The sequence below is a fragment of the Eleginops maclovinus genome, chromosome 16, assembly GCF_036324505.1.
Source record: "Eleginops maclovinus isolate JMC-PN-2008 ecotype Puerto Natales chromosome 16, JC_Emac_rtc_rv5, whole genome shotgun sequence".
NCBI classification, from domain to species: domain Eukaryota; kingdom Metazoa; phylum Chordata; class Actinopteri; order Perciformes; family Eleginopidae; genus Eleginops; species Eleginops maclovinus.
In genome coordinates, this window is record NC_086364.1 from 13,277,390 (window position 1) to 13,305,355 (window position 27,966).

At 41.9% G+C, this 27,966-nt stretch overlaps 1 protein-coding gene across 2 annotated transcripts; it reads right to left on the minus strand.

The window, feature by feature from the left end:
- Positions 1 to 27,197, minus strand: arhgap44a (Rho GTPase activating protein 44a). Of its 2 annotated transcripts, XM_063904885.1 has the most exons (23): positions 26,924 to 27,197; positions 16,823 to 16,862; positions 16,046 to 16,165; positions 15,824 to 15,900; positions 15,423 to 15,534; positions 15,197 to 15,273; positions 14,970 to 15,084; positions 14,714 to 14,782; positions 14,526 to 14,607; positions 13,962 to 14,089; positions 13,250 to 13,361; positions 12,675 to 12,756; positions 12,414 to 12,494; positions 12,184 to 12,297; positions 12,004 to 12,095; positions 10,677 to 10,860; positions 9,765 to 9,782; positions 9,487 to 9,666; positions 7,583 to 8,095; positions 5,794 to 5,939; positions 4,875 to 5,276; positions 4,184 to 4,235; positions 1 to 3,134 (listed from the first exon to the last, which is right to left on the minus strand). In XM_063904885.1, the coding sequence occupies exons 1-22, from the start codon at positions 26,974 to 26,976 to the stop codon at positions 4,228 to 4,230; spliced, it is 2,805 nt and encodes a 934-aa protein (XP_063760955.1). In that variant the 5' UTR covers positions 26,977 to 27,197; the 3' UTR covers positions 1 to 3,134; positions 4,184 to 4,227. The 2 variants fall into 2 exon arrangements, with proteins under 2 accessions (XP_063760955.1, XP_063760954.1); XM_063904884.1 differs by lacking the exon at positions 4,184 to 4,235.
- Between the last annotated feature and the right edge of the window lie 769 nt (positions 27,198 to 27,966).

Consider the following 27,966-nt stretch of genomic DNA (forward strand, 5'->3'; position numbering starts at 1 on the left):
GATTATTACAAATGTAGAGTTTAATATATATATTTATTTCTGACATTCTGATAAGGATTACAGGTAGGCTTCACAGTACACACTGTGTTCCACTTGATATGCTAAGCAGAGGAGGAAGGGGTGGGCATGGTGGGCTCGAAAAGCGGCAGGTTTTGTTTTTGTACACTAGTAGTGAAAGCAGAAGGAGGCAGTACATCCACAGGCAACAACCACTCCTCTACCGTATTGCTCAGAACCCCACATAGGACCATTCATTATGATCCACATTCTCTAGAGTCCAACTCTACATTTTACCCCCCTTACAATCCCTAAAAAGACAGTGATTGACACAAAATGTGAATTATCAAAAGACTATCTATAAGCGCATGCATGACACTTTTTCAGATTTCCCCTTTTTTTCATTTCAAATTCCCCCAAGAAAATGTAAACAAATTGAGCTTTACTTTAGACCAACATACTTGGTGGTAAGGTGAGCTATAAAATGTACAGTACAGTAGTTAAAATGCTTGATAAAAACTACAGTGTACCATTTGGTGCAAAATGTGGCTCATATGAATATGCTTTTGAAAATAGCTGTTAAGGTAGATTAACTGAAATTAGTCATGAAATTATGCCTCGAGTTTTGGGGAGTGTACATGTGTTCTTTTTCCTCTTGAGCAGCATAATAATCACACTTACAATGAACAGGAATGCATGCTTTTAGGTGGCTGTAAGTTCAAGTTATGATGCACAAAAGCATTACAGTAATACTGCCCTGCACTCATAATAATACATGCCAACAGACCCTAATGAACCTTCATCCAAATGTACCATGTCCATTTGCCTTTCTGCTATTACAAAATCAGGTAGCTTACCATTTGAAATATTAGTGAGTCACATTCAGTCTGCACACAGAGAGAGATACCCCTGCCTTCCTGTATAAATGTATGGATCCAGCACAGAAAATAAAACCTCTAGTACACATCAATTATGCCTGTAGTTCCAAAATAACAACCAGAGTGAGGGCACTTGAAATTGTTTTCATATAATCACCACAAATATCAATATAATTATCAACATCACCAAAATCTTCATAAACATACAGTAGTTCATTGAGAACACACACGGAGCATACCATCACTTTTGGAGAAAGTTTAATCTAGAATTATTAACTGAAAAAAGAAAAATAATTGCTTTGCAATAACATTAATGGCTTTTTCTTCTGTAGGTTTGGGAAGGGTAACACTTTTTGGACAGATGTGGCTCAAAACACTGTAATTGCACTTTAATTGACAAAATTATAGTCCTAAAACATTTGATAGGTGATTAAAAAGGTACACTGCAGCATCTGTTATCTGATAAACTTGAAGTACCTCAGGATAATTGTCTGCAGTGAGAATTACAACAAAAGACAAAATCATTTTAACTATGGAGGTGATAAAGCATGGGTGCCAAATTAGCTATTATAATTAAATGAGCACAACATTTTAGCCGATCCATCAATATATATGCTAAAAACTACATTTATCCTCATTATGAATGGATTAACCGAGCGGAATGTTCCCAAAGTAAACTCATTATTTACAGAGGAATCTATTAAGTAAAGAACTGATTTAGAAGAAAAAGATAGGGCAATGGCGTGCAACTCATTAGTGCTAGAGTATATTTGAAGTCAAAGCTCAGGAGACAGAATTAGAAAAGCCACAATAGATTTCTAGCAGAAATAACATTCTGCATTTCTGCTGCAGCATTTTTGTTACCTGGTGTTCAAGAGAAACATTATGAATCCACAATAAACCTGTTCATCGTGTGCAGGGACAAAAATAACAGCACATTTTTAATCATTACATCTTCTAAACATGATAAATATCAGCACATATATTATTATTACTATCATCATTATATATATTTGAAATATGCATTTTTACATATACTTTTCCTCTCAGATTTATATACATCAATTTATGTACAGTCTTTGTATTTACATTAGGGGTCAAAGGTCACTGAACCTGAAGCACTTGAAACAAGGTTAAAAGATAGAATCATACGAACCTAAAGGCAGTGAAGTCATCCATCCATTATCATCAAACTGTAACAGCACATGGGTGGTCTAAATTTACTCTCCAAGGACAACAACAACACTCACACAAAATAACACGCTGCCATTCGGAGGCCCTTGATCAGAAGCAGTTTGTTTATAGTGGCTTGTCATGCAAACACATTGTGGTGCTTTTGTCCAAAAAATGTAATTTACAGTAACATTCTTCTCATACTGTGCTGGTATAAAGTGAGTTAAAGTGAGCTTACCTGTATGAGGGTAAATGTCAGTTAAAGAACAGTTGTAATATGTGATAGCAGAGGGGAAGTAAAGATTGGGTGTAACGATAAGAAGTAAACTGCATTAAACGTTTCATCCTGCATGCAAAACCTGTCTCTACGGCTCAGCATTATCCTAATGTGCACAAAGCTTAAATACCCTGTGAGCAATAAAACACGACTACTCTCTGTCACACCCTGAGGAGGGGCTTTGCTCCTAACCATGTCAGGCTCTGAGTTTCCCTTACCAAAAGTTGCACAACTTGTGAATATCATATTGCAATATGATTGCATGTTTTAATAAGGCAAAAATAAATTTAAAAAACTCACAAAAATACAGACCACTTCATCAAAGAACAAAGATGAACAAGCAAAATAAAACAAAATAAAACAATCTCTTAAATTAATACTCATTCTACTATACTTATTCCAGTCTTTCCTCCTAAAGGCAACTGTTTCTCCGCTATGGCATTTTGGTGTTTTTCTTTGTAGTCACATTTAAGTTCTAGCAAGCAATTGTAAGAGATGAGTTTCTTTGCAGCCTGGAGCAGATGTGTTCGAGTTGTGGTTTCAGATGGGCATTGGTGAGGCCAATTGGTGTTTCCATCAGGCCTTGATGGCGACAGTTAAGAGCATGTATAGCCACAGGGGTGCTGGTTAGCTGTGATGCCTTAGGGTCAAAGGTCATAGAGTGGTGCTCTGTGGCTCCTCCTCAGGCACAGCGTCCCCCTCTGGAAAGTCTGTCACTGCCAGGGACCTCCTGCAAGGGGCACCGCTGAACTCATCGATGAGGCTGTCCAGATTGACATTGATGGAGGGGATTTCATAATTGAAGATATCTAATGGTGAGCATGGTGGGAGAGGTGAGTATGATGAGCAGAATGGTGGAAATGGTGATGAAGAGCAAGAGGAGGAGGAGAAGAGGGCGTATGAAGATGATAATGAGGTGTAAAAAACGGAAGAGAGCAGAAATAATATTAATCCTTTTTGAGACTGAACTCATGGTAAGTGGCATATGATGTCTGTCCTGATTGAAGTAATCAGTAGATAACATGTGCTTCACATTCTACACAGGGATGTTCTCAGTGTGTTGCTAGACACACCGGGACAAATGACTAGTGTGGTATTTCACAGCTTTTTGTGTCTTTTGAGACAACAACAACATATATTTTTGCTAGATAAAATAAAATAACAGCTCAAAATGACTGCACAATGACACATTACTTTTCACGTTACAACAATGGTCAGGTAAACCAACACAGAGGCAACAAGATGTGTGTGGAACTCTGTGGAAGAATGGCACCAAGACACCAAGTGGGCTTGAAGTAACAATGGCATCCCATAAGGACCTGATACAGTATTTGCTCGTGATGTATCCTAATGTGCTGCTGCATTTATTAGAAGCAGCAGGCTCAAGCAGAGACTGATGACTACTCCTGTGTAGGAATGAGATGGAGCGTGGCAGTGTAGTAAGAGGGAGCAGAGGATTTAAAAAGCGATGAATCTGCCAAAGGAGGATTGGGGGTTACCTGTGGCCCCCTATACCAGTGGCAGGCGCGTTAGAGGGGGATGTCTGCTGGCATAGGGCTGGGAATGGGGAACGAAAAGAAGGGGGGCTTTAAGATGGACCTTTGTAAGCGACGGCGTCTGCAATGTGAGCGCAGTGTGGTGCACTCTGGGAAGTCCTTAAGCCATGCATTTTCGGTTGAACTGCAACACCATGCAAAAAGTCAAAAACGTCAACCTGCCAAAAGAGGATATAGGGAACATTTTCTGATTGACAGCTACAGGTAGTGTTTGAGGCAGGCTGCAGGAGACCCCAGAGGCAGCCACAGCACGAGGCCAGGCAGTGAGATGGAGCGCATGGGGTGGGGACGGTCTGGCTTACCCTAAAAGTCCCCCTCACACTTAGCCCACACTGAATCCCTGGCCTCACACAGCTGCAAGGTACACAATAGTAGCAGGGGGGAACAAGAGAATGATAAATATAGCAAAGTGACAGAATGATTGGTATATAATGACAGAACACCTCATCATCAGAACATATACTGTCGATAGAAGGTGGGGTTTGTCTGGCTAGGTGTGCACGCCTGTTACGCAGTAAGAGAGACTGGACTGTAAAGTAAGCCTCTGACCTACCTCTGCCATGTGAGGGTCTGGGTAACACAGATAAACAGAGAGCACATGATGAATCTAATGGCAACTTCCATACAAGCAGGACGAGCTATGCTTCTCTGATGTTTCCACACATTACCCAGAAACATCATCACATAACACAAGCAATGAATACATAGGTCAAGGAGGTTTGCTCACTACAGTAGCACAAAAATGCTAATATTTACATAATTCTTCAGGCATCTGTGTCTAAAGGCAACTTTTTTTCATTCAGACATTCGCTTGGGAACAGTCAATAAGGGGAAAGGGATCTTTTATATCTACATGACATATGACAAGTCCTACAGAGTTCTACACTCGTCCGCCGTCTCCATTGGACAGAGCCACAGCGAGTCTGAGAGAGGGCCGCTGCAGCCCCACCTGTGGTGGCGGCGGGGGTGTTGTTGCCAATGGCTGGTGTTTACCTGTAGACATGCTCTCCCCGGGAGACAGTCCATCCAGGAGGCCCTGCTCCAGGGGCTGGGGAACTGGGGCCATGGCCGAGCCTGTGAACCCCGGAGGGGCTGTGGGCGGCTGAGGAGGGGGCAGACTGGGTCTCTGCCTGGGCTTTGGGGCGGGCCGCGACTTGGTGAGCGTTCCGGTCAGGGAGGGAGGGGACGAAAGGGAGTGGGGCGCCCCAAACGGGGTCTGCCCGGGGGAGGAAGTTGGCACATGCCCCGGAGGGCAGGCCAGTCCATAAGGGGAGGGGGTGCTAGGAGGTGTTGGGGACAGGCTGACCGGTGACGGCTGACCTGTTGACTGGTCGGACATCCCGCAAGACTGGCTGTAAGGGACCTTTGGAGGCACAGGGGCCAACTTCTTGGAACCTGGAAACACAAAACATAATCCTGTTAGAAATCAAACATAAACCCTGACTCAGATTACAAGCATTAATATCGCTGTATTAGACAATATTCCTACTATTCTGTTTACATGGCTAATCAAAATGAATACTCCACTAATATTCCTGATTAAATGCAGACCTGCATACTATGATTTACATAAACCCCCCCGGTTAGTAAATCCTAGCTTAAGCCTTTTAAGTAACTTAAATCTCCCAAAATCCTCTTGATTCCAAGTCTTTCATCATGTTAAAGAGAAGGTGTGTTTCTCCTTCATATCACAAACTTGCCTGCATCCTTATCTCAGCTTTGCAAACTGCGCTGTATACATGTGCAAATACTTATCCTTAAACATGAATAATAAGGCCATATCCCATATGTCATGATTAGGAAATGCTGCATTAGAAATATGTAAAATATAAATTACCTGTATCATAACTGTGGAATATCAATGTATATGTTAACACAGTCAATGTAAACTTGGATTGAGAGAGTTGCTGACCTTTGCGCAGGGTGTGTGGACTGTGCTCTGTGGAGTGGGGGGACTGGCTACTGCTCTGAGGACTACAGCTGGGGGGGACGGTAGGACCTGCCACCTGGATGGCTTTGTGTCCAATTACAGGGGAGAGCTCTTTACTTTTGAATGAACTGAAAAAGACAGAGAGACATTAGTGTGTGAATAGTATTACAGTAACTGTCAGTATACCTCATGTGCACAACTTTAGAGCCACAGCAGCCATCATCACCATCACCATCACCATCACCATCACCATCACCATCACCATCACCATCACCATCACCATCACCATCACCATCACCATCACCATCACCATACATGAGTTTTACTTTGTTGGAAAACACTTTTACCAATATACCTTTGAATCAATATTAATGAATGAAATTAACCCAGAACATGTTGTAAAGCAAAGTTTTGCATTGGCGTTTCAATCAGAAAAGTGCTGCCTAACAAACCCGATCTGTATTTAACCACTGCTATTATTATTATTATTATTATTATTATTATATCTAGATTGATAAAGTAATGGTGTATGTTTAACAAAAACAACAATACATTCCATTTCCAGGCTTTCAGCATTTTTTTATATAACATCAAATAATTATATCCATTAGTGTGTTGTATTCTGAGATACAAAAAAAACAACTCTTCAAATACCTTCCTCTCTGTACATATAGGAGCTTATCATGATCCAAAAATACCAATGATGTTCAGAGACATCTGGGATCTCACGACAGTGGGAGATTTCCACTGGAATCATCACAAAAAAAACAACGGAGCACAACAGAAGGTGTAAATATTTGTATCCAGCAACTTATACAAAGAAGAGTCATGAGTGTGTCTCTGGGAGGAACCTCCTTGATTAACTTCAGTATTATTTCTTACAGACAGTATTGAGGATGTATATGGTAGGGATGCTGCATGTTACAATATCTGAGCAACTAAATCTAACGTCTGTGCTATAGGCAAAGTGTGAAGGAGCCAAGTGTACTGTATTCTCTTCTCACTTTAAAATAACGTGTTTCTGCGATTCATGGCTGTAATAAGAATATACTCAATAATGTTAAAAAAAAAAGGTTGCGAAACTCATATGAACTCACATCCACAAAGACATCCAACATCCTGCAGTGAAGAGGTTCCATTTTGGATTATGTGACATCTATTTAACTGCAATTTTTGGGCAGTCCCTTTGAGATGTCTTTCCCCAAAATTAATCCATCTGAATGGAAAGCAATGAGCTACCAGATCTAAAGTCGGTGCTCCACCCTGTCCTGTTTGTAACACCACAGACAAACGAGTCAGGAAACTACCACAGTCACTCTATACAAACTCAGCACTTTGGGTCCAGCTGAAAGATGATTGAAACTGCAGGAATATTTTACTGAAAGTTTCCAGAACAAAACGATACTACAAAACCAACCGTAAACATCTCAACTTCATTCTGCTGGTTAGTAAAAAAAAACGGCTGCAAAACTGTAGAATAAATACATTCATATGCTTTTCCCATATGCAGCATTGTCCATGTATTTATCGTCTACTCAATACCAGCATGAAACCGAGCGCTATATATATGAGCCAGTAACATCCCTTGTTGCTAGGCAACCCCCATGAGAGGCAGTCTGGACAACCTGATGTTACAGAATCTGAGGTATGTAATTTGAAGGGGGGAGGGGGAAAAAGCAAAGAAAATATGAGCTAGCGAGCTAGAGGAGAGGAGAGATACAGATGCCACTCTGTGATGCATCCATAGTGGCCATGGGTGTGTTGTATTTACCTAGTCAGCCTGGGGGGTCCTCTCTCTCGGGCACATGGACAGGCAGCCCACGGCGGGGGCGGGGGGGCGGACGAAGGGAGGCTAGGGGGGTTGCCAAGGGACTGGTCATGGCGGGTTAACACCAAGGGGGTTTTGATGTAGAGTGGTGAAGCATTAGTGTCCAGTGGGGGTGCATGCGACATGTCACCGGGCGGGCTGTGCTTGGGGAAATGCAGACAGCTGGGTTTGGGGTTCGAATTGATGTCAAGTGACGAGGAGGAGGAGGAAGAAGAGGAGGAAGGGGGCGGGGCCGGGGGAGTGAAGCCAGACCAGCGCAGTGGGGGCGGGGGAGAGGCAGGGGGCTGGGACTCTGGACCCGGTGCCACGGGGCGAGCGCAGGGTGGGGGTTTGGGATAGAAGAGGTGGGGGGCATTGTGGCACGAGGAGATGGGGTAAGGGGGGGGTGGCCGGTCCTCCCCTGGGGGTGGGTGGGCATGAGAGGTGTCCGGCCGATTTGGCGACACGTTGTCTGAGCTGCAGATATTAAGAGAATAGACAGCACAAAAGAAACAGCTCTAGTGATTGAACAGGGAGACGCAGTGGAGCCATATACGAGAAGCTGTTTGATGGTTAGTGTGTTAGTGTGTCCGTAGCCAAAATAAAAAAAAGTACAAAAACTACATTTTAGGGTGGGCGGGGGGCACCAAGCTTAGCACACAGTCAGCTCAGTGCAAATACAACGACAAGCACAAAGAAACAGCCAAGGAAAAGAAAGTTTTATTGCCGAAGGGAAATAATAGCGTGTATAGGACTCCCTCTGTGTTCACCTTGTGTCTGCACACTGCATGGAGCTGTGAGGATCTGTCTCTAAAGCCAAAGTGCTGGTCTGCAGCTTACAATATTATCCATCTGAGCTGATGACTAAATATCTCTCTGCAGCATATGGAAACCCTATCTGCCCTTATCTGACAGTATAAGTCTTGTTTGCATGGCAGGTCCTGCAGTCAGCCCAGGGCAGTGTGAAACAGACACAAAACCCTTTCATCGGCTGAAAGAGCCACAGGATAGGAGGGAAAAGCCAGCCAAGCCAGAAGCCATATTATCTCTTGTCCGCCACACAGGCAGAGCCAGCAACCATGAGGTGATTATTCACGTGTTTAACTATGATAATCATACCAGAAAATGGTGAAATCAGTGTCAACAGAAAAGGAAATAATTCACAACCAAAGCCGAGAAAGCCAAGCCACAACAATGGGATATTGGAAATATTAGCATGCTCGCAAAGGACTTGCAGATTGAAGCTTAGTGCCAGGTACAAAAAACTTCCAAACAGTATTTGGACTAGAACCCTTTAGAGTTAGAGTCAAAAGTGTCCTTTTCCTTTTGAAAAGTTAACCCACAAGGACATCAACCTGACAAACCACAGGGTGAATCAAAGAGATGTAGAGAGTGAGAAATTATAATAACAGAATGAGTCCTTAAGGTGTTGATATGATGCACAAAAACAAAATACAAATTAAAGTGGCAATAGGCACATCGTTTTTAATTTAATGTATTATTAATAAATATTTAACCACACAATGTAATTAAGTATTACAACATGAGCTTTTAGATTGGTTCCATAAAAGCATATGCTAGTTCTACCACCAGGTACTATTTGCCATGCAATAGTTCTATATGATGATCTGAATAAGGCCATATGCTTGTTTATAGTAGACTCTGAGGAAAATGGAGAGCAGTAGAATGGATGGAAAGTTGAATATTGTTCCATTGCCACTTTAATGGAAATATGATTAAAACAGCCAAGGATGTTGTTCACACAGAGCCGAGAAAGTTGATGATGGTGATGATAATGGGGATGACAATTAAATGAACAGCAGTGGATGTGTGATGAAGAGAGGTAAAAGGTCTCCACTGTGACTTACCAAATCCTTTCTCCCAGTGGCGGTGTCGCAGACGGGGAGCAGGCGAGCTCTCCGGGCTGCTCGGGTATGAGCGTGTCCACGGAGCCCTGCAGGCCTGGAGGGGTAGAGGAGGTCTTTCGCGACAGTGTGGCCGAACCCTTACGAGACACCCAGGAAGTATCCATAACACGCACGCCCATACTGGAGACAAACATATCAAGGGTCATATATAATGATGAAAAAGGGCAGAGCGGGAGAAGGTAAGGAAAGAAGTGGGGAAACAGGGCATGATACGGTACCTTTGTATCTTCCTAATGCTGCGTTAGTATGAGGAAGAGAGGCAAAAGGAATATGAAGTCAGTGATGCAGACAGGGTTAACAACAGGGTTCACAAACACTCAGTACAATTCATGATGGGGAGATGAGAGCCACAGTGGCAGGGAGGAGCAGAAGTGATGTTCGAGAGGTGAGAGTATGCCAGCCCACATAACCTGCCTGCACTCATACTGAACCCGTCTGCACTCATACTGAATGCAATTAAAGGCGTGTTTTCGGCTTATTCTGCTCTAATAAACACCTTAACACATAGAAAAGGAACACTCTTTATCCCAAGCTGCTCTTCGCTCCACATATATAAAATGCTTTATTTAAATATTGGTTTTGTCTTTGTATTTTCTATCCAGCCATATTGATATATTCTTTTTGATTTTCGATGCGATGCAGAGTGCTCCAATTCTACCAGTGATTTTCCACCAGCTGGATGAATGACTCAGGCCAGGTGACGTGCTAGCCAGACTGCGAAGGAGGAGCTGGCTGTGGGAGGATGGCAAGAAATAATTCCTGAGGAAAAAAAAGAAATAACCAGCAGCCCCTTCATCGGAGACCCGTTGCCATAGAGACAATGCCACTCAATGCGATGCAGCGCCATGTATTCAAATGAGACTCAGGCTTCTCTGCTCCTGATGGAAGATGATAGTATGGGTTTTATGTGCTAGAATAAATTAGATGTGTGGCATAATCCACACCTTTGCATGCCCTTATGAGGGTCCAGGGATTCAACTTTAGGTTAAAGTTGATCAAATATATTATAATGGCCGCCTCAAATATATAAGAAAACTATAAATGAGATGCCTGTGAGGAGTGTGGGTGGAAACAGAGAAACAGAGTGAGAGTGAGATGTGGGAAGCAGAAGGATGGACTTGGCATCATACCCATCCTTCTTGTAGAACTCCAGCATCATGTTGTCTGTGGCAACGCTCAGTGGGCGTCGGCTCTGGTCGTGCTGCTGCTTGCGCTCCGATTGGTCCATGTCTGGTGAGGGCATGGAGCTGTAGTTGGAGTTGTGGTTGCTGTGGATCGGGCTGCCGTAGCACCCTGTCAAGTTGAACTCAATCTCTGAAGAAGGAGCAGACACACCATCAGCATTCTGTGTGCTAATGGACATAGTGGTGTTTGTGTGTGTATGTATTGGTCTGCATGGAGTGATGTTTGATGTTTGATGTTTGGAGTTAGTACTACTAATATTTTGGTCAATGTATACTTAGACCTACATAAACATTTAAAAAAGTAATACTTATTAAAGTTTTAATCTACTGTATCGTCCAGCAGTGGCTCAGTCAGTAGGGGCTTGGACTGGGAATCGTAGGGTCGCCGGTTCAAGTCCCTGAACAGACTTGAAATATGGAAAGTGGACTGCTACTTGGAGAGGTCCCAGTTCACCTCCTAGGCCCTGCTGTGGTGCCCTTGAGCAAGGCACCGGACACCTCCAATCCCCCCTCCCCATTGCTCGGCTGCACAATAGCTGCCCACTGCTCCTAGTACTAGGATGGGTTAAATGCAGAGGACCAATTTCACTGTGTGTGCTCTGCTGTGTGCATGTATGTGACTAATAAAGAGGGTTTCATCCTCGATTCTATATATCAAATACAGTATTATAATGATCATTAATGTTTTGCTTATTTCAGAGAGTAACATTATTGCATGGTTTTAGTCCAAAGACTTACACAAAAATATATGTGGAAGAATTGCTGGTGTTTTTACTGTTTATGAGACTTGTGCGAACAGGAAGCAACAGCATGGTCTACTGCCTGAAGTCAGGTGTTTGATGACGCTGTAGCTTTAAGGACATCAGTATCAGATCTTCATGTATGTTTATGTTGTGACATTGGGGTGTATGTTGTTTGATGTGGTGCTTTTCTTTAAATGTTTATGTGAACTGACAAACATGAAGGAGAAACATCTTATTCGTATAGGTCTGATCCAAAGGAAGTGACAACTGTTAATATTCTATTAAGTAGTTCATACTAGTACATTGAACACGTTTTTCGTGCATTGTTTTGAAAAACTCAAATTTTACATTGCTTGTTATATTAATTTGGACAAACCGGGTTATACAAATTGCAGGTCATTACCTAAAATATATAGAATTATATTTTTACATTTTTAAAGCCATTATACCATAAGAATGATTGAAGATCAATAGATATATATGGCGCCCAGCCTTACTACAATTTTACATACATAGAATGAGATCCCCACCTCCAGGGAAGAACCAGTCAGCATGCTGAATAATGGGCTCAACGATGCTAACAATCTGTAGGGACAGGGTGGTCATCATCTCGGTCATGTTCCTGGAAAGAAAAGACACAATTAAACTGCAATAAAACCTTATGTAATCAGTAAAAATAAGGCAGATGTGTAACAACAAGAAATACATACGGTTCAGTGTGTGTCCAGAGCAAGTTAGGACCAAGAACAATGGCCTGGTTACCGGGAGTCATCTTATTTTCATCTTGGTAGTCAGTTAGCTTGGCTAAGAATTTGATAAGATATCTGTGGGATTTGAGTAAAAGCAAAACAATAAAATGAATCTTTACTTTATTTTTGAAAAGTATAACAGCCTCAGGGGAACACTATGATAGGAGAGAAAATAAGGGAAAGTGACAGACCTGAAATTGTTCAAGTTGTCTGTTGGGAGTTTTTCACACACAGCCATTAATGCTTGAAGCCTCTTGTCCAAATCTTGGATGCTGGAGAAATACAAAACATAAATCATTATGGTTATACTGTTGCTCTACTACTAAATAAATGTCACCCTCTTTCATTTAGGCAGTAAAGACCCCTTTTGCAATAGACTATTTTCAGTTTTCTATCTAGGCCAATGACATAATTGAGGAAAAGGCAATTTAAAAAAGAGAACAGCAACTCACTTGGAGGCCTGAATCCATTCATCATAAAGTTCAGTGGTCATCAGTGGCTCAGGGAGCTCACGGAGGTATGATTTCAGAGCCCCTTTGGTGAGAGAAAAACAGGGAGAAAGTGAAGAATAGTTTGCTCTGTTAGAGGAAGGGATGGTAGTTTTCCCCTCAGTGTACTGGTGAGGCTATGCCCCATATCTCCACTACCCTCCAGCAGGCCCTTGCAGCTAGTACAACTGCCAAATTCAGCTCAACACAGATTTCATGCTAACGCGTGAAATGCACAGCAATATCAGAGCGGAAAGGCTTCAGGAAGATAGCACTTAGGGCAGAGATGATTAAGATTGCACAAAGCTTGCAGACAAATAACAGCATTTTCTGGCAACTACGTCCAAAACAAATCAAAATGTTTGTACAGTGTATATGACCTTTCCAGTTAAACATATTGCAGATTCCACATAATAAAGAAACTGGCAGATGTAAGTAACAATCATTGACTTTAACATAGGAAGACAAAGACAGTGTGTAGGGGTTGTTGTTATGGAAATAGGCTTTGAACAACGCATTCGTGTGGGAGTGTGGTTCACCTGCGATGGCGTGTGGGTCGGAGGAGTACTCCTGCACATCCAGAACTCCACAGTCCAGGGACGCTTTCAGCTTCTTCAGCTTGGAGGCTGATGGAGCAATTCTGAAGAGGCCCTGCAACCCACGCACAGGAAACACACAATCATGTGTAATTATCACATCTAACATGACCTGTGCATAAATGCTGTGCAAAATGAATAGCTATTATCGTTGTGCACTTGACATTGGTTGACGATAAATAACACACAAACAAACTGCTGGCTTGCATGCTTTTGTTGATTCATATTTTAATGGAAAACCATCTTTCATAGCATGTTGTCGAATTGTAATTACCACCAACATGTTGAAAACCATCATAAAGATTATTAGTAACCTCAGCCTCATAGACATGTTTCCTGTTGCTAAGATGTTGCTACTGGGACTCTCAACTTCGTGATTTTAATTTTTATTAAAAGGTCGAGAAGATCAGAGCCAATAAAAGGTCTTAAAAAGGAGTGATTCCAGGCCGTCAAAGTAAGGTAAAGTCAGGTTTAAACTATGTACCTTATAGAGGAAGTACATCTCTGTGTGCTATGGACTAAACTAAATAATACAAATACAATAAACTTTTTATTGTTTAAATTGATTTTAACTCCTCAGTACAGGATATGTAAAAAAGAAAGATAATAACACCAAAAATAGCGATGTGTCTGTCAATTTGTGTGTGTCCTGTACCTCCTCTTGCATGCCACACTCTAACAGCATTGTGACACAAGCTTCGATGGGGAAGGCAATCTCTCTCCCACTAATATTCAGGTGATCCTCCAGAGACTTGCCAAACGAAGGCTTCTCCACCCACGCCTCTGCAACACAAAACAGCCGCTTGAATCGCACATAAGACACAACAGCAATTATATACATATCTATATATTTATTGTTATTTAGCATCTTGTGAATAGCAGTTAGCATATAGGGAGGTGAGTAGTCATAGCTTAATGAGAGTGTTATATGACATTTCAAGGCTTTTAACTCTGTCACTTCTCAGCCTGATATAACTTCAGGTGCACAATTGGAGCATATCTCTTCACACGGACACGGACACGGACATGGACACACACACACACACACACACACACACACACACACACACACACACACACACACACACACACACACACACACACACACACACACACACACACACACACACACACACACACACACACACACACACACACACACACACACACAAAAGTTAACTGGACACACTTAAAGGAGTGCTTGACACGGTAGACTTACCTTGGTGAGCTTTAATCTGTGGCAGGATGCTCTGAAGAATCTCTAATGACTTCCTGTGATACTCTGCCTGCGTTTCTATTAGCTGTGGAGGGAAAAGATATTATAACAAACAATGAATTGTGTATAATGTACAATGTTAGTTGTTGACCTATTTTGATTTGCAAAAAGTAAGGATAATAAATACTTACTGTCTGGAAGTAATTTGCATAGTCTATTTCTTTGGCCACAAAACTGTACATATCTGCTGACAGCTGATCCTGAAACAGAAAGCAGAGAGCAACAATCCCATACGGTAAGAAATAATATCACTTCAGCGTTAAATTTAACTGAAATATTATCCTGATATAATGGTCCATTTGTGTCTGATACATTCAGAATGGCTACATTATCAAATGGAAGAGCTGGAGCAGGGATATATCTCACAATGGCTCATTGGAGACTCACCCTACAAATCTCCATCCGATTGGCTGCCTCCTCCATCTCCTCTCGGAGAGACTCTGATTTGGCGCCGGGCTGCAGTGTGCTTGGGTGACTAGATGACTTGGACGACTGATGAAATCTATAGAATAGAGTACAAAACAATCACTGCATTTGATATGATAGCTTCCGAGCATTTCTTTTTAAAATAAATGAACAAGAGCAAGTGGGCTCTTTAACAGGATGTCATATACCTTGTTCTAGCTGAGTCCATGTCCAAAACAAGTTTGGCTAAGTGCTTCCTCTGTTTCTGGATGTTTGGAATGTCCACCTTTAAAAGAAAATAAGTGCTTGCTTACAGTCAGTTAATGTAATGTAAGTGTAGCACTAAATGAGGACCATATACTGCATGCCATTTTCGAAAAAAAAACAGTATCAGTAACAATATTATTAGGTGGTTATTTCTTAATTGAAGCTCACCTCAGCAAGCACATACAGAGGCTCCACCACATCTCTCTCTATCTGAAACTCAAACTGGATTAGCTCCTGGGCCAACTTCTCTTCCGTCTCCCCACACATCATCAGCATCTTCCTGTTTGATGACAGACAAACACAAAGTCAAAGGCAATCAAACACAATTAAAATGCAGACAAGGGTAATGAGGACAGAGAAGAATTCAATAGCCGTATCAATAATTAAAGATGACTGTGTGTGTGTGTGTGTGTGTGTGTGTGTGTGTGTGTGTGTGTGTGTGTGTGTGTGTGTGTGTGTGTGTGTGTGTGTGTGTGTGTGTGTGTGTGTGTGTGTGTGTGTGTGTGTGTGTGTGTGTGTGTGTCCATGGCAAGTCTGTGAGCAAAGTCCTGTTAAATACAGGGACTTACCCCAGGAGAGAGTCATCCCCCAACACAGCAGCTCCTTCTACCATACATTGTGCAAGGATCGTGAGCGGTAGTTTTTTCTAATAAAAAGAAAAAACATCACATGAGCTTCAGTGAGAATGATGAACGATTATGAATACTTTTATGATGCATCATCACACATATGTTCACATCAGTTTGCATCAGTATTCAGTGTCAGAGAGGATGACGGCTGCAGTTACTTACAGAAGGTGACTTGACAGATCTCTTCTCTACATCTGCCCCCTGCTGACCCTGCAGGCAGGCCGTCAGCTTCTTATGAGTGCTGTGTGTCACCTGCTTGACCAGATCCAGACGCTTCTCCACCTGGAAGAACACACACACACACACACACACACACACACATCAGAAACATCTTGCTGTACCAACACACACCCATGTATAGACACTGTACTCTGATAACACCTCTGTCATTTGTTATGCAGCATCAGACATCAGCACCTGGTTTAATGGAAAACGTTATCAGTGAATAAGTTATGTTTATTCACAAATGTTAGACTGCAATGATTCTTATATTCAATTGAAATGAGAAGAAGTTGATGCTGTGAGGGGCCTTTTTTCACTAGAACATTTCACTAATTAAAATAATCGTCAAATAGTGGATAACAACTGGAGTGGAAGATCAAAGAAAAAGGTGGAAAGAAAAAAGCTTTTCACATGAAAAACAAATTATACTTTCTTGTGCATTTTATGAAATACTGGATAATAGCTCTTACTTCCTTTAAAAATGTGTAAATCAAATAACCAGAGAATCAATCTTTAATTAACCAAAATACAGATGTATATACCCTGTGATAAAACCTTGCTTCCCCTTTGAGGGGCCATTATCTACACCTGCTAATTTAACCCAGCATGAACACTGACAGCACTTACTGCTTAGAGAACATCATTTCATCAAGCACCTGTTAACAGGTTTTGGAAACACACACACACACACACACACGCACACACAAACTCACTCACCTGTAGAAGGTCCTCGCTTAACACCTCTGTTTTCTCTGCTCTGTAAAGATGAAAAGGTAAAACAGTAAAGGAATTTATCCAGGAGAGATGTCATTAGTGTTATTTGATTCTGTTTTTTTATCATTATACAACCTTTTTGGCCATTAGGGAAATCTGAAATATTCTAACTAGAGGACATGGAGAATTGACATTGGCAAAACTCTTGATATAAGGTCATTTCAGACACTCAGGCGTGTCTTTGCCAAAAAGTTTCACAAGTTGTGAAATAAAGCCCCAGCTGTGTTGCACTGGATGTAGACCCATCCCCTGAGTTTTTTTGCACATCATCAATGTGGCAGGGTTTCAAAGTTGGCGGGCCTGGTGGTGAGTGTATGGTTTGACTGTCTCTCTCAGTCATGATTTGAAACGATCAATAAAGAGAACACATTAGTGAACAGGCGAACAATTCATGCAGTAAACTCGCAGGAGTTTTCTAAGCGTAAACAAAACAAGCAGTACAGCAGCGAGCAAAGGCCACTGATACAAATATGCCGTTCCCACTGAGGAGCATCACATCCCACTGTGAATCCAGCAGACTGGGACTTAGCCAAAGACTGAAGGAAAGGGCAGAGAGGTACTGCTGCTAAAGCAGATAAAACTACTCATCCGGAGTATTGAATGAGCCATGAGCTTAGAAAAGAGCAAACCACTCGATATCATAAATATAAAGTGTCAGCTCAGTTAAACAGCTTAAGACTTCAGTCCTTTTCCTGAGGCAGATTTTCCAACAGAGATTAATATCCATGTTTTAATCCTTTAAGAAAAAGATTTAATGGCAAATTGTCTTATACAGTAGCAGAACTAATTACATCATTATGGGTCGTTTTTGGGGAATTCCATTAAACATATATTTAGACACAAATAACACACAACAATGCACACATCTAAAGCAACAATCGAGGACTTATCATGACCGCCTTATCAAAGGAGGAAAACAATGACCTCCTGCTCAAAAGGTCAGGTACAGAAGGGTCCTGGAGACCCTAAGCAGCCACCCAGAGGGGCGCTTTTTCTCTCTACGCTTTGCCTTTCCTGTCTGTACGACCTCTTCCTGTTATTGTGCCCCAACTGTGCCAATGCCAGTTGTGAAAAGTAGGTTTTCATTTTTATTTTAAAAATAAATCTGAATTCATCTCTCTGTTGCCCAAGAGAATGGAACAGACTTTGTTTTGTGCTCTATTATTCATCAGCCAGACAAAAACACATCAGCAGCACAATACTAAAATGCTCTTTTCTTGTGTGATGCCTCGTCACCAAGTCTGTCCAACACATAGCATAGCAGCTCTGTGTTGCCCCTTGCATAGTGATGATGGAAAAAATTGACAAGAAATGACAGTTTGACAGTTTGAGAATGGCAGAAAAGAAATGGACAACTGTTTGTCTGTTTAATATTGTTTAACATGTAGTTGTGTATATATTCCATACGATGCGGCCTACGACACAATGCTGCTTTCCAGTAAAGATGTCAGTTATTAGCATCACTGCTCTCAGTGCCAAGATGTGAGTGTGGTGTCATGGGAACCGGGTCAAACCATGTACCAATGGATCTAATCACAGTCCGCCTGCTGGAAAACTGCTCTGCCCACTATGGAAGAACGAAAAATACAGGAAATGCGTGCATTCGTGCAAGTTCAAGAAGGAAAGAGAGCATGCTGGCAGAGCAAGGAGTCTGGCATGATTTGTAAGGATAAGTGTGATCGCAGATTGCTGATTACATGAGGGGGATAAAAATAACCCTAGCACTAAAGTTTGGCTCAGTTTTTGCACCGACACTCCAGCAACCGCTAGAAATCTCTAAAACGCAATGTTCAATAAAATACCTTGTAGGCAGGACTGTCAAATGTACACCATGCTGACTGTGGAGCCCGGAGGTCTGCAATGCAGCTGTGAGCTCGTCACTAAAGTGTCCTCATATTGACTGGATGTCCCCTAGGAGACTCTGGCAGCTGAAAAGCTCTAATAGGGGCCCAACAGCACAGATGGGACAGGAGTTGGTGTCAGGGATGTGAAGAAGTGAGCGATGGTTAAGCTGCACATGCTAAAAGTTTTAATAGTGGGGGCCATCATGCCAACTCCAGTGAAAGTGTGGGAATGTTTTCCTTGAAGGCTGGACTCAGAGCTGAACACATGTAAAGTACATGTTGAAAGGGGTAGTAAAACACACAGTTATTTGATTGCATTTGTTGCATTATTTATTATTCTTTGTTAAGAATAAGAGATTGTAATTTATGCGTAACACTTATGAAATATAGATTGAGATTGCGACACAAACTCAAGCGACCTGCTGTCACCACGCCTGCTGCCTGTTGAGCTCTCACGGTGTAAGGATGTAGAGCTCTCAAGAGGCCTGCTAGTACACCTGAGATGTGGAGACTGGTCCTATTTATGTTCAGTTTATAAGAACTAATTGATAAAGTAATTCAACCTCTTTGATTTTAAATGTGCTTTAAGTGTTGTAGTTTTCCCCAGTTTTTCTTGGATTCCATCTGTATATTCAAAGTTGAAACGCAGGCAATTTTTGAGCAATGTGGAGAAGTTCATTAATTCATTTAATCAAACTCAGCGGTTTTTAATGTGCTTGTAGTCTTCCCCAGCTTTTCTTGGGTTACATCCTTAGATTTAAAGTTAAAACGCAGGTATCTTGTGTTCTGGGTGACCACAACAGACGTGGCCATTATGACCCAGAAGACTTCAAACAGATTTGATCTTCAAAGATAGGAGGCAGTCTTGTTCTTTGAGCTTGTTTGTTTTCAGACAGTGGTATTTCCTCTTAGCAAAGCACTATCCCACATAACCAGCCTGTGAAGGCAAAGAGACCAAATATATTTGCATAGGCTGGAGTGCAGTACAGGGGTGATGGAGTTGCTATACAACCTGATGTAAAGCCAAGCCGCAGGAGATTTTGGAGGTGAGGAGTGAAATTCCTCCTCAAATAGTGTGCACAATGAGTCCCGCGAGGAAAGTAAACACGTGGGAGAGTTGGCAGCCATGTGGGCGGTGTGCACATGGAGAGAGAGGAAGACTTTGCCAGTGTGAGGCCAACCATCTGCCACTTTGCAGGCATTTGTTGACCTGGAGCTGCTGATGACTCAATGCAAATATGCACACACACACACAACACACCTATAATACAGAGTAGTTATATCGGTTAAAATATTAAATGTATGCTAATTAAAACAGACCAAAACATAGAACATTACAAAATCTTGTTTTCTTTGAAACGTCGGTGGGAAAAAGAAATCTCACCAATGCAACAACAGACAACTGGATGAATATGAATTTGTACAGACAATAGTCATTCATATAAAATTATATCCAGACTTGAATAAAATCCCTCTCCTCCTCTGGTGAAATTCACAAAATGCTGATATGAGAAGAAGAAAGGTCTAGGTATGTTTACAACATCTGGGCTTTTGTGTTTACAGCTGGCTAAAGAAAATAAAAAAAGATTGTGTGCATATTTTCCGAGGGACCTAATACATTCTAAGTAATTGTAATTCCACAAAGTTGGAAGTGAAATATGAATATCAAATACCCTGTTGATCATTTATACATCAGCTGCACATTATACAAATATTTCTTATTTTAATAAACACTTATAGTAATATGTTAATGTTTGAAATCATTGTGCTCAGCCCCTCCAGCACTGTGCATGGTTAATGAAAGCATGAATAATCCATGTTTACATAATCAAACTGTGAATTAAATAACATCCCTAGTCTTGAACATTTCGTCTTGGCAGCCAGCCAACTGTTGGCCGTTACACTTTCCGTTCACAGTTCCACCTGATTCGTCCGAACAATAGGAAAGTGGTCATGCTCTGGTTTGCTCACACTGCTAGCCTGGCTAACAAAAGCCCTTACTCCTGGGCCGGGAAGAGCTGAGCTAGATGCTAGATCCGGTGCTGCGAGGGGAGGGTAGTGGCGCAGAACGGTGGCCCTGGGCCTCAGCAGGGCACCACACGGCCTGGAGCACTGGCATGAGATGCACAGTCAGCCACATACACACGGTGACACACACTCACAAAAATACACAACAATTTTCATGCTATATGCTCTCTAAATATTCCTCCATTTACTGCTTTTTTTTTTACTCCAGACCTTTGCTGTGCAAACGCACCTAGAGGCCCACTCGGTTTCCTCCCAAATGACAAGGCGGAGGGCTGATGGGACACAGGGTTACTAAAACAGAAAAACCCACTTACTGTAGTTGTCCAGTAAACTAGGTCACAGATCTTTTAAGTATGCAAGAATAACTGAGAGGAGTGTACACACACATACATACAAGCATGCGCGCACACACACACACACACACACACACACACACACACACACACACACACACACACACACACACACACACACACACACACACACACACACACACACACACACACACACACACACACACACACACACACACACACACACACACACACACACACACACACACACACACACACACATGTCCAGAGAGAGAGAGTGAGAGAGAGCCTGCAGCATTCAGCAACGTTTCTCTTGAAACACAAGCAGTGAGTTATCTCTAATAACTTTATTCATGGTGAATAATCTCCACAAGAAGCACTGACTTCTTGCATCTGCCTGAACACAAACACGGTGTCCATGAAATTCAAGTTAAATGTCCAGTAGAGAGCATTGTTTAAGTAGGAGGCAAAAAGATCTATGTTCTGGATCTAGGATCAACCGGCCATAGATGGAAACATTATACCAGGCCATTAGTCTTTGTCAGTTCTGAAAATGTAACATGTGGGTTGGCAAAGCAGAAATGAATGTGGTAAAACAGCCAATACCAAATGAGCATCTCTAGACAACCAAAGCGCAAATCAAATATTTCCCATCTACTGCACTGAAAGGAGAGATATTGTCTTCTATCATCAAAGAGCAAGACTTTAAATTAACAATAACAAACTCTTATTAGTGGAAAAGTGCTTCCTGTTTTGTGCCTATTGGCATTCCTGAATGGAAGGAAGTGAGCATTTCGATAGGGTGTCGCCCGTCTCCTTTGGAGAACTTAGTTATTTCTAACAACAATGCCACTCTCACTGCAGTGTATTACTCAGAATAATGCAGAAGTTTACCAAATGAAGGCCTTGGGTTGTAGCACAGAAATAATAAGCCTTATCAGCAGAGCACTCTTCTGATGTCTCACTTATTACCTACTTCTGAATACTCTGACAGCTCTAACAGTGCTTTTATAGAAGTTATAATGCCATGTTTATTGGAAAAAACAACTAATTCATTCATCACAAGGTAAACTATTGACACTAAATATGTGTACTCTTTAGACCCTGCATTGCTCCTGAATTCATTGCAGATTGAATGGCATCCGGTTCAATTGCTGTATTTCAGTCAGGCTCTGGGTGACATGAGCAACAGACTGGGTCAACCCAAACATCTGTGACATAACAAAACAAAATCAAAGTGTCATCCCCAATGCTGCATGTGCGCCATGCTGTTTATCATATTACATACATGATAATATAATACACTTTTGCCGAGGTTGTAGTTGACCACCAGTACAGGGGCTCTTTAGGAGGTCAGTCCTTTGATTGAATGAGCGACAGAAAGGGAGAAACAGTGCTTCTGTCAAATATTACATCATCTCTCTTTTGATGGCTAAAATGGCCCCCTGACAAAGGCTCTTTATCACTAATTCAATCCCTTAGTATGCCGTCTGTGAGAGGCACTGACGGGGGTTATGGGTAAGTTATCGACAAAGACCTCAGACACTACCACTGAATGACCATTATATAATTTCAGCTTTAAAAAAAGATACACTAACAAGTAATATCTCATTTGTGATTAATGCTGCCTCAGAAATACATAAAACCCTTGCCATGAAAGGGCTTTGTGTTGTTAAATTGCATTCTGAAAGTGTTCTTTGGAGTTAAATTATATGATCAGCCAAGAACTCTACCCAGAAAAGCAGTGAATCACCAGCTCTGTGAAGGCCACTCTTTCCGAGATCTCCACAGTATTGTCGTCATCTGCAACGCCAGCGATTCAAGGCTACAAGGTGGAGGAGGAAGAGGGAGAGGAGGGGAGGAGATGCTGCATTGGCATTCAACAGGGTTGCCTCCTACATCTCATGTTACCTGTCAGCTACCATATGCTCATTAAGAGGCTGACACACATTCTAGCCATGAGGTGCATATGTTAATGCTGAGCTCAATGGAATAACAAGAAAAAGGCGTTCATATGCTAGCAGAAATGTGTTGACAAGATTAGAACATTATTGATTAATGCATGATGTTTATTTCCTGTCTTTGAGCTAACATGAGAGTGAAGGAGTACTAAAAGTAATCCAAGTGCAGACAATTAGATGCTAACGTCCCACTTAGGTATACACAAACACGCACACACGTTTGCCATGTGTCCTTTTCCTCTTTCCACAATCCCCCTTGTATAACAACTTTGTATGGACACTGAGATTCTATGAGAAGCCAGCATGCAGGCTCATTGGCAACACATTCACCTACTGCGTCACATAGTCAGATGGAAGGGAAAGAGAGTAAGAGTGAGACAATGCGGGAGAGAGAAAGCATTTTTAACCCATCTGCCAGCCCACAAATAGCTGCCATTTTCTGATGAATGCACAGTGGAGGAGTGACCTGAAGCCTAAAAGTATGAGCAGGAAGAATGCTATTATCATACATTACAGGAACTGGTGAAGATCACACAGGTGAGTGATGCAGAGTGTGACGATGGATGTTCATTTGTCAAAAGGTAAGGGCGAGATGCAATGGCTCCCTTTCAAGTGTGCTTTATCCCTGTCTTTCATGTGTGAATTTCACTGACAGATGTAGAGATTTTTTAAAGGGATCTTTATATCAGGCTGTCCTAGACCTAGATAGGGTGGTGAGTCGGGAATAGATAAATAGGTCAAGACAAATGGAGGGTAGGAGCTGGCTAGAACTAAGTACTCGTTTCCTGTCTTGTTTGGTGTGTATGAAGGCAGTGGAAAAACAATTAAATTAATATTGAAAACAAACCCAATTACAGAACTACCAAAAATGATAGCTTTAATAAACAAAGATCTAACAAAATGCACACAAACACAAGTCCAATATCTCTCTCTTTACATAGCCGTTACACTCTGTTGTCTCTTACTGTGCCATAACACATTTATTTTAGCTATAGAGCATGCATGGCTGCACATCCTCCAGTATAGAGTCTTGCTTCACGGAGGCGATTGGTCAAGCTGGCGATCACATGACATGGATCTCACCAAGGCGAGCAGCAGCAGCAGCAGCCCAGGAGAGCCAGAGAGATGCTGAGACAGCAGACTTGATCGTCAACCCCCCGCTAGAAAAGACCTTCAATCTCCATCACATATAAGACACATATACAAGAGACTCATTGTAATGTTGTCAATGCGGAAGGACACCATTTAAGACATGATAATACATGCCTGAGTAGATTAAAAGACTGCAGTCCTATTCGTTACCTCATAACAGAGACACACGCCTGCTGATACACACAGATTCTTCTTATCAAAGCATTTCCTATATGGACTGTTTTCTTCTTGTGGAGTTTTTGAGTTGTTTTTGAAGACGAGGAGGACTGGTCAGCATTATTATTGGCTCTACTGAGTCTGCTGAGGTTCAGGGGTGTCAAACGCTCTGGGTACCCCCTATTCTACTCCAGAGGATGGGTGAGGCTGAGTCAGCGGTTGATCTATACTGTAGCTGAAGTCTCAGTGATAACAAATGAAGCTTAAGTGAAATCTTTAATGAAGAGTTATGGACAAGAGGATAATACAGCTACAGCTTAAACCTAAAACATCTCTATTTTAGTGAAGCTAGCACGGTTACACACCACTTCATCGGATGTGTTCAGCAACCAACATGAGGGCATTTTCTTCCTCCCGGAAAATATGGGTTGTAGGAAGAAGTAAAAACAAAGAAAGTAGTAAAACTGTAGCATGATAGGAATGTTAGCTGTATGTTTACATTAAGATGCCTCGTTAATTTGCCCCTACACACATTTGTCTGACCCCTGCCTGCTGATCCTGCACTAACACACCAAGGAATGTGTGTGGATCTAAACACACTGTCACTACATAATATATGCAAACACGCCACTCACAGAAATCCCCTTTGTGGGTGGTAGTATCAAGGGATGTTATCGCGCTTCTTGGTTATGGCGAAAAAGTCCAACACCTCTTTAACTGCATTGATTTATCGAAAGAGGGAAAAGTGTCTTACATTTGAAGAAAGTCTTCAGATAAATGCAAGATGAGATGGCAAAAAACAAGCCCAGCACGCTGACCTTTATGGAGCACATACTCCTCTGATTTTCTTAGAAAGATAAAAGATATTTAGTAGACAGCTTTTTCACATTATTGTACCATAATTCTGTGTCATTTTTTGTGGATCTAGAATGTCACAATATACTATGTAGACAATATACCAAGAAAGCTCTTCATGTAAGTAGCCGGCACAGGTTGCTAGAGATGGCACAGCTGTTACAACTCCAATGTTTGACACTGCTCAAGGTCACCAGAGGGTCAGTCCTGATACTTCTTGCCACAATCCAAAACTCAAATCAACTGTTGTGTTCAAATCACAGAAGTTCCTCTTTGTTCCTCACTGTGAATTCATGATTGAAGTTTAGAGGTAGAAATCCTGACTATGAACTATAGGGTCCATAATGCTGCTGGTGATTATGGTATGTTGGCGCAGGCAGATCACCTCAGCAGCTAGCTGTTGCCTCTGTTAGACAAACAGCTTGAGAAAAAAAAACTGTGTGAGAGTGATATTACATTCACAACAGCAATGGCTTTCAGTACATGTGGGATGTACATTCAAATAAGGCTATAAGTGCACATATACACAAACACATGCAAGGAAAACTGCCTTCTCTGCTACAATGAAGGCCCACAATTTGTCTTCCCACACATATCCAGAATCAAACCCACACACACACTATAATGAGTCACCCAGAAATTAATAAAAAAAAGATTGGAGCTAGATAAAGCAGCCTGAACCAGCTGACAATGATAGCACAAACAGAGGCTGCAAGGTGTGTCCCCTCCCTCATAGCCTTCTGAGTGCATGCAAGTCACAAAGCCTTGTAATAATAATGACCCACACGTCCTGCTCTTAATCCCCCCCCACCCACCCCCCTACACTGAGCAGAGAACACCCTCTGGCTCAGTGCTGCTTCACAAGCTGCTCTGCCTCTCTGTGAGGTGAACGAACAGGGTGGGGGGGAGAGTGGTGAACGCATAGGACCTGTGTAAAAAGGTCACAACGCATCTATTTCTGAAGGTGGCAGGGGATATCAGGACCACCCAGATGCAGGGCAGGTACAGGAGAGGGATGGAATATCCTCCCACATTAACCTCAGATAGATCTTTTTTTAGGGAACTACAGAGACATAGCATCCTTTAAAAAAAAAGGGTGCTAATATAATCGCATTAATCAAGCAAAAGTATGTTAGATAAGTGCCAGATGCGAAATACGACCTTCAGGAATGCACGGACTTGATGACCCACGCCTAAGAGGTGCTTCCCTGCTCACAGCTGATATTACTGCGTAATGAAAACATTGCGCCTTTTTCCAGTTTCCCTCACGTCGCAGCCCACACCGCATCAGTCTGCATCACGCTCACCTATTGACAGGTTCTGACAGGAGGTACATTTAATCACACCGTAACTTCACAATAACATGTTTTACACACTTATGTGGTGAAACCTCGTCTCAAAGAGGATGTTGTATCTGCGTGTTGTTGGTAATGCGAACGTCTATTGCCTATCTTCTGGATTTCCGTGGGCAGGTTGCACTGGGGCAATGCGCTGCACGCTGCCTATGCGGTAGCCTCTTCCAGTGGACATTACGCACCAACATGAACATGGGGAATTATTTTGTTCCTCAGATTTACTACGACTGTACTGACCATTGTCTATTCCATATAAATCAACCCCATCACATGTAATAGAACTCATATCTGCATGGATGAAATTCACAACCTATGTGGGCCAAGCAGGCTCTCTTCCCTTTGGCCCGGCTAGAATAGCGCACGGAGAGGGTTTGCTTACCTTCCCACCGTTTGGTTGGCGAGCTGTCGCATCCGATTGAATTGCTTCTTCATCTTGAATTTTCTGCGTTAACACCTACTGGGGGAAATATTCCGCATTATTTCTCTCAATATAACGGTCCGTGCTCCACAGAGGCGCAACACAAAATCCAATCTGCCCTGTTTTCCTTCCCTCATTGCAAGCTGCCAACGCCGAAAACCTATTCCACACGATTACATATTTTCTAATGATATTTTTACATCTACATTTGCCCCACTGCATGCGCAGGGATGCTGGACCAATTCACCGCGGGCAGAGCGACAGCAGTGACAAGAAGCGGCTGCGCAGCAATGCAGTGTGGGAAATGTAGTAAATCAAAGCTGACGATCAATAAAGAACCAAATGTAGCCGGCGCCCAGAGGGCTATGAGGCGTGATCACACATGCGTTTATTTTACTATGCGTTTAAATACAATTTATTAGTCTGCATTTCAGCAGCCGACTACAACAATGGGATTTGCTGCATTATGGTGCTAAATTCTTTAACCAGTAGATACAAATAAATTCAAATGTACCGGAAAACACTTCTGAAACTGAAGGGTTGCACTACATATGTAATAAAGTAAAACAAAAAAGGTAAATGAAAATAATACAAAAAAAGATTAGTTTATTTATATTATCATAGAGATTACATTTTCTGACATTTTAATAATTGTTTTACATGATTTTGAAAGACTACAGCAACGTTGTGTTTGCTCTATTCTATCTTAGTACAATCCCCCACCCCCCCAAAAAAAGAGAGAAAGAAAGAGCCATGTTCATAAAGGTGGTGGTAAGGGTCCACTAAGGAGTTCACTGCTATAACTCAGCCTGGCTAACAGCTCCATCTGGTGACTTCTACGTGCCAATGCACTTAAAATGGTACAAATGGGTAAACATTCTACATTTCAAAGTTAACAAACAAAAACGAAGATAATGTGAGGTTGAGTAAGTCATAGGTACTTGTTTGACTTTCAAAGTGATTCAGATATTTTAATAGCAAATGCAGATTTAGTGAAGTACACA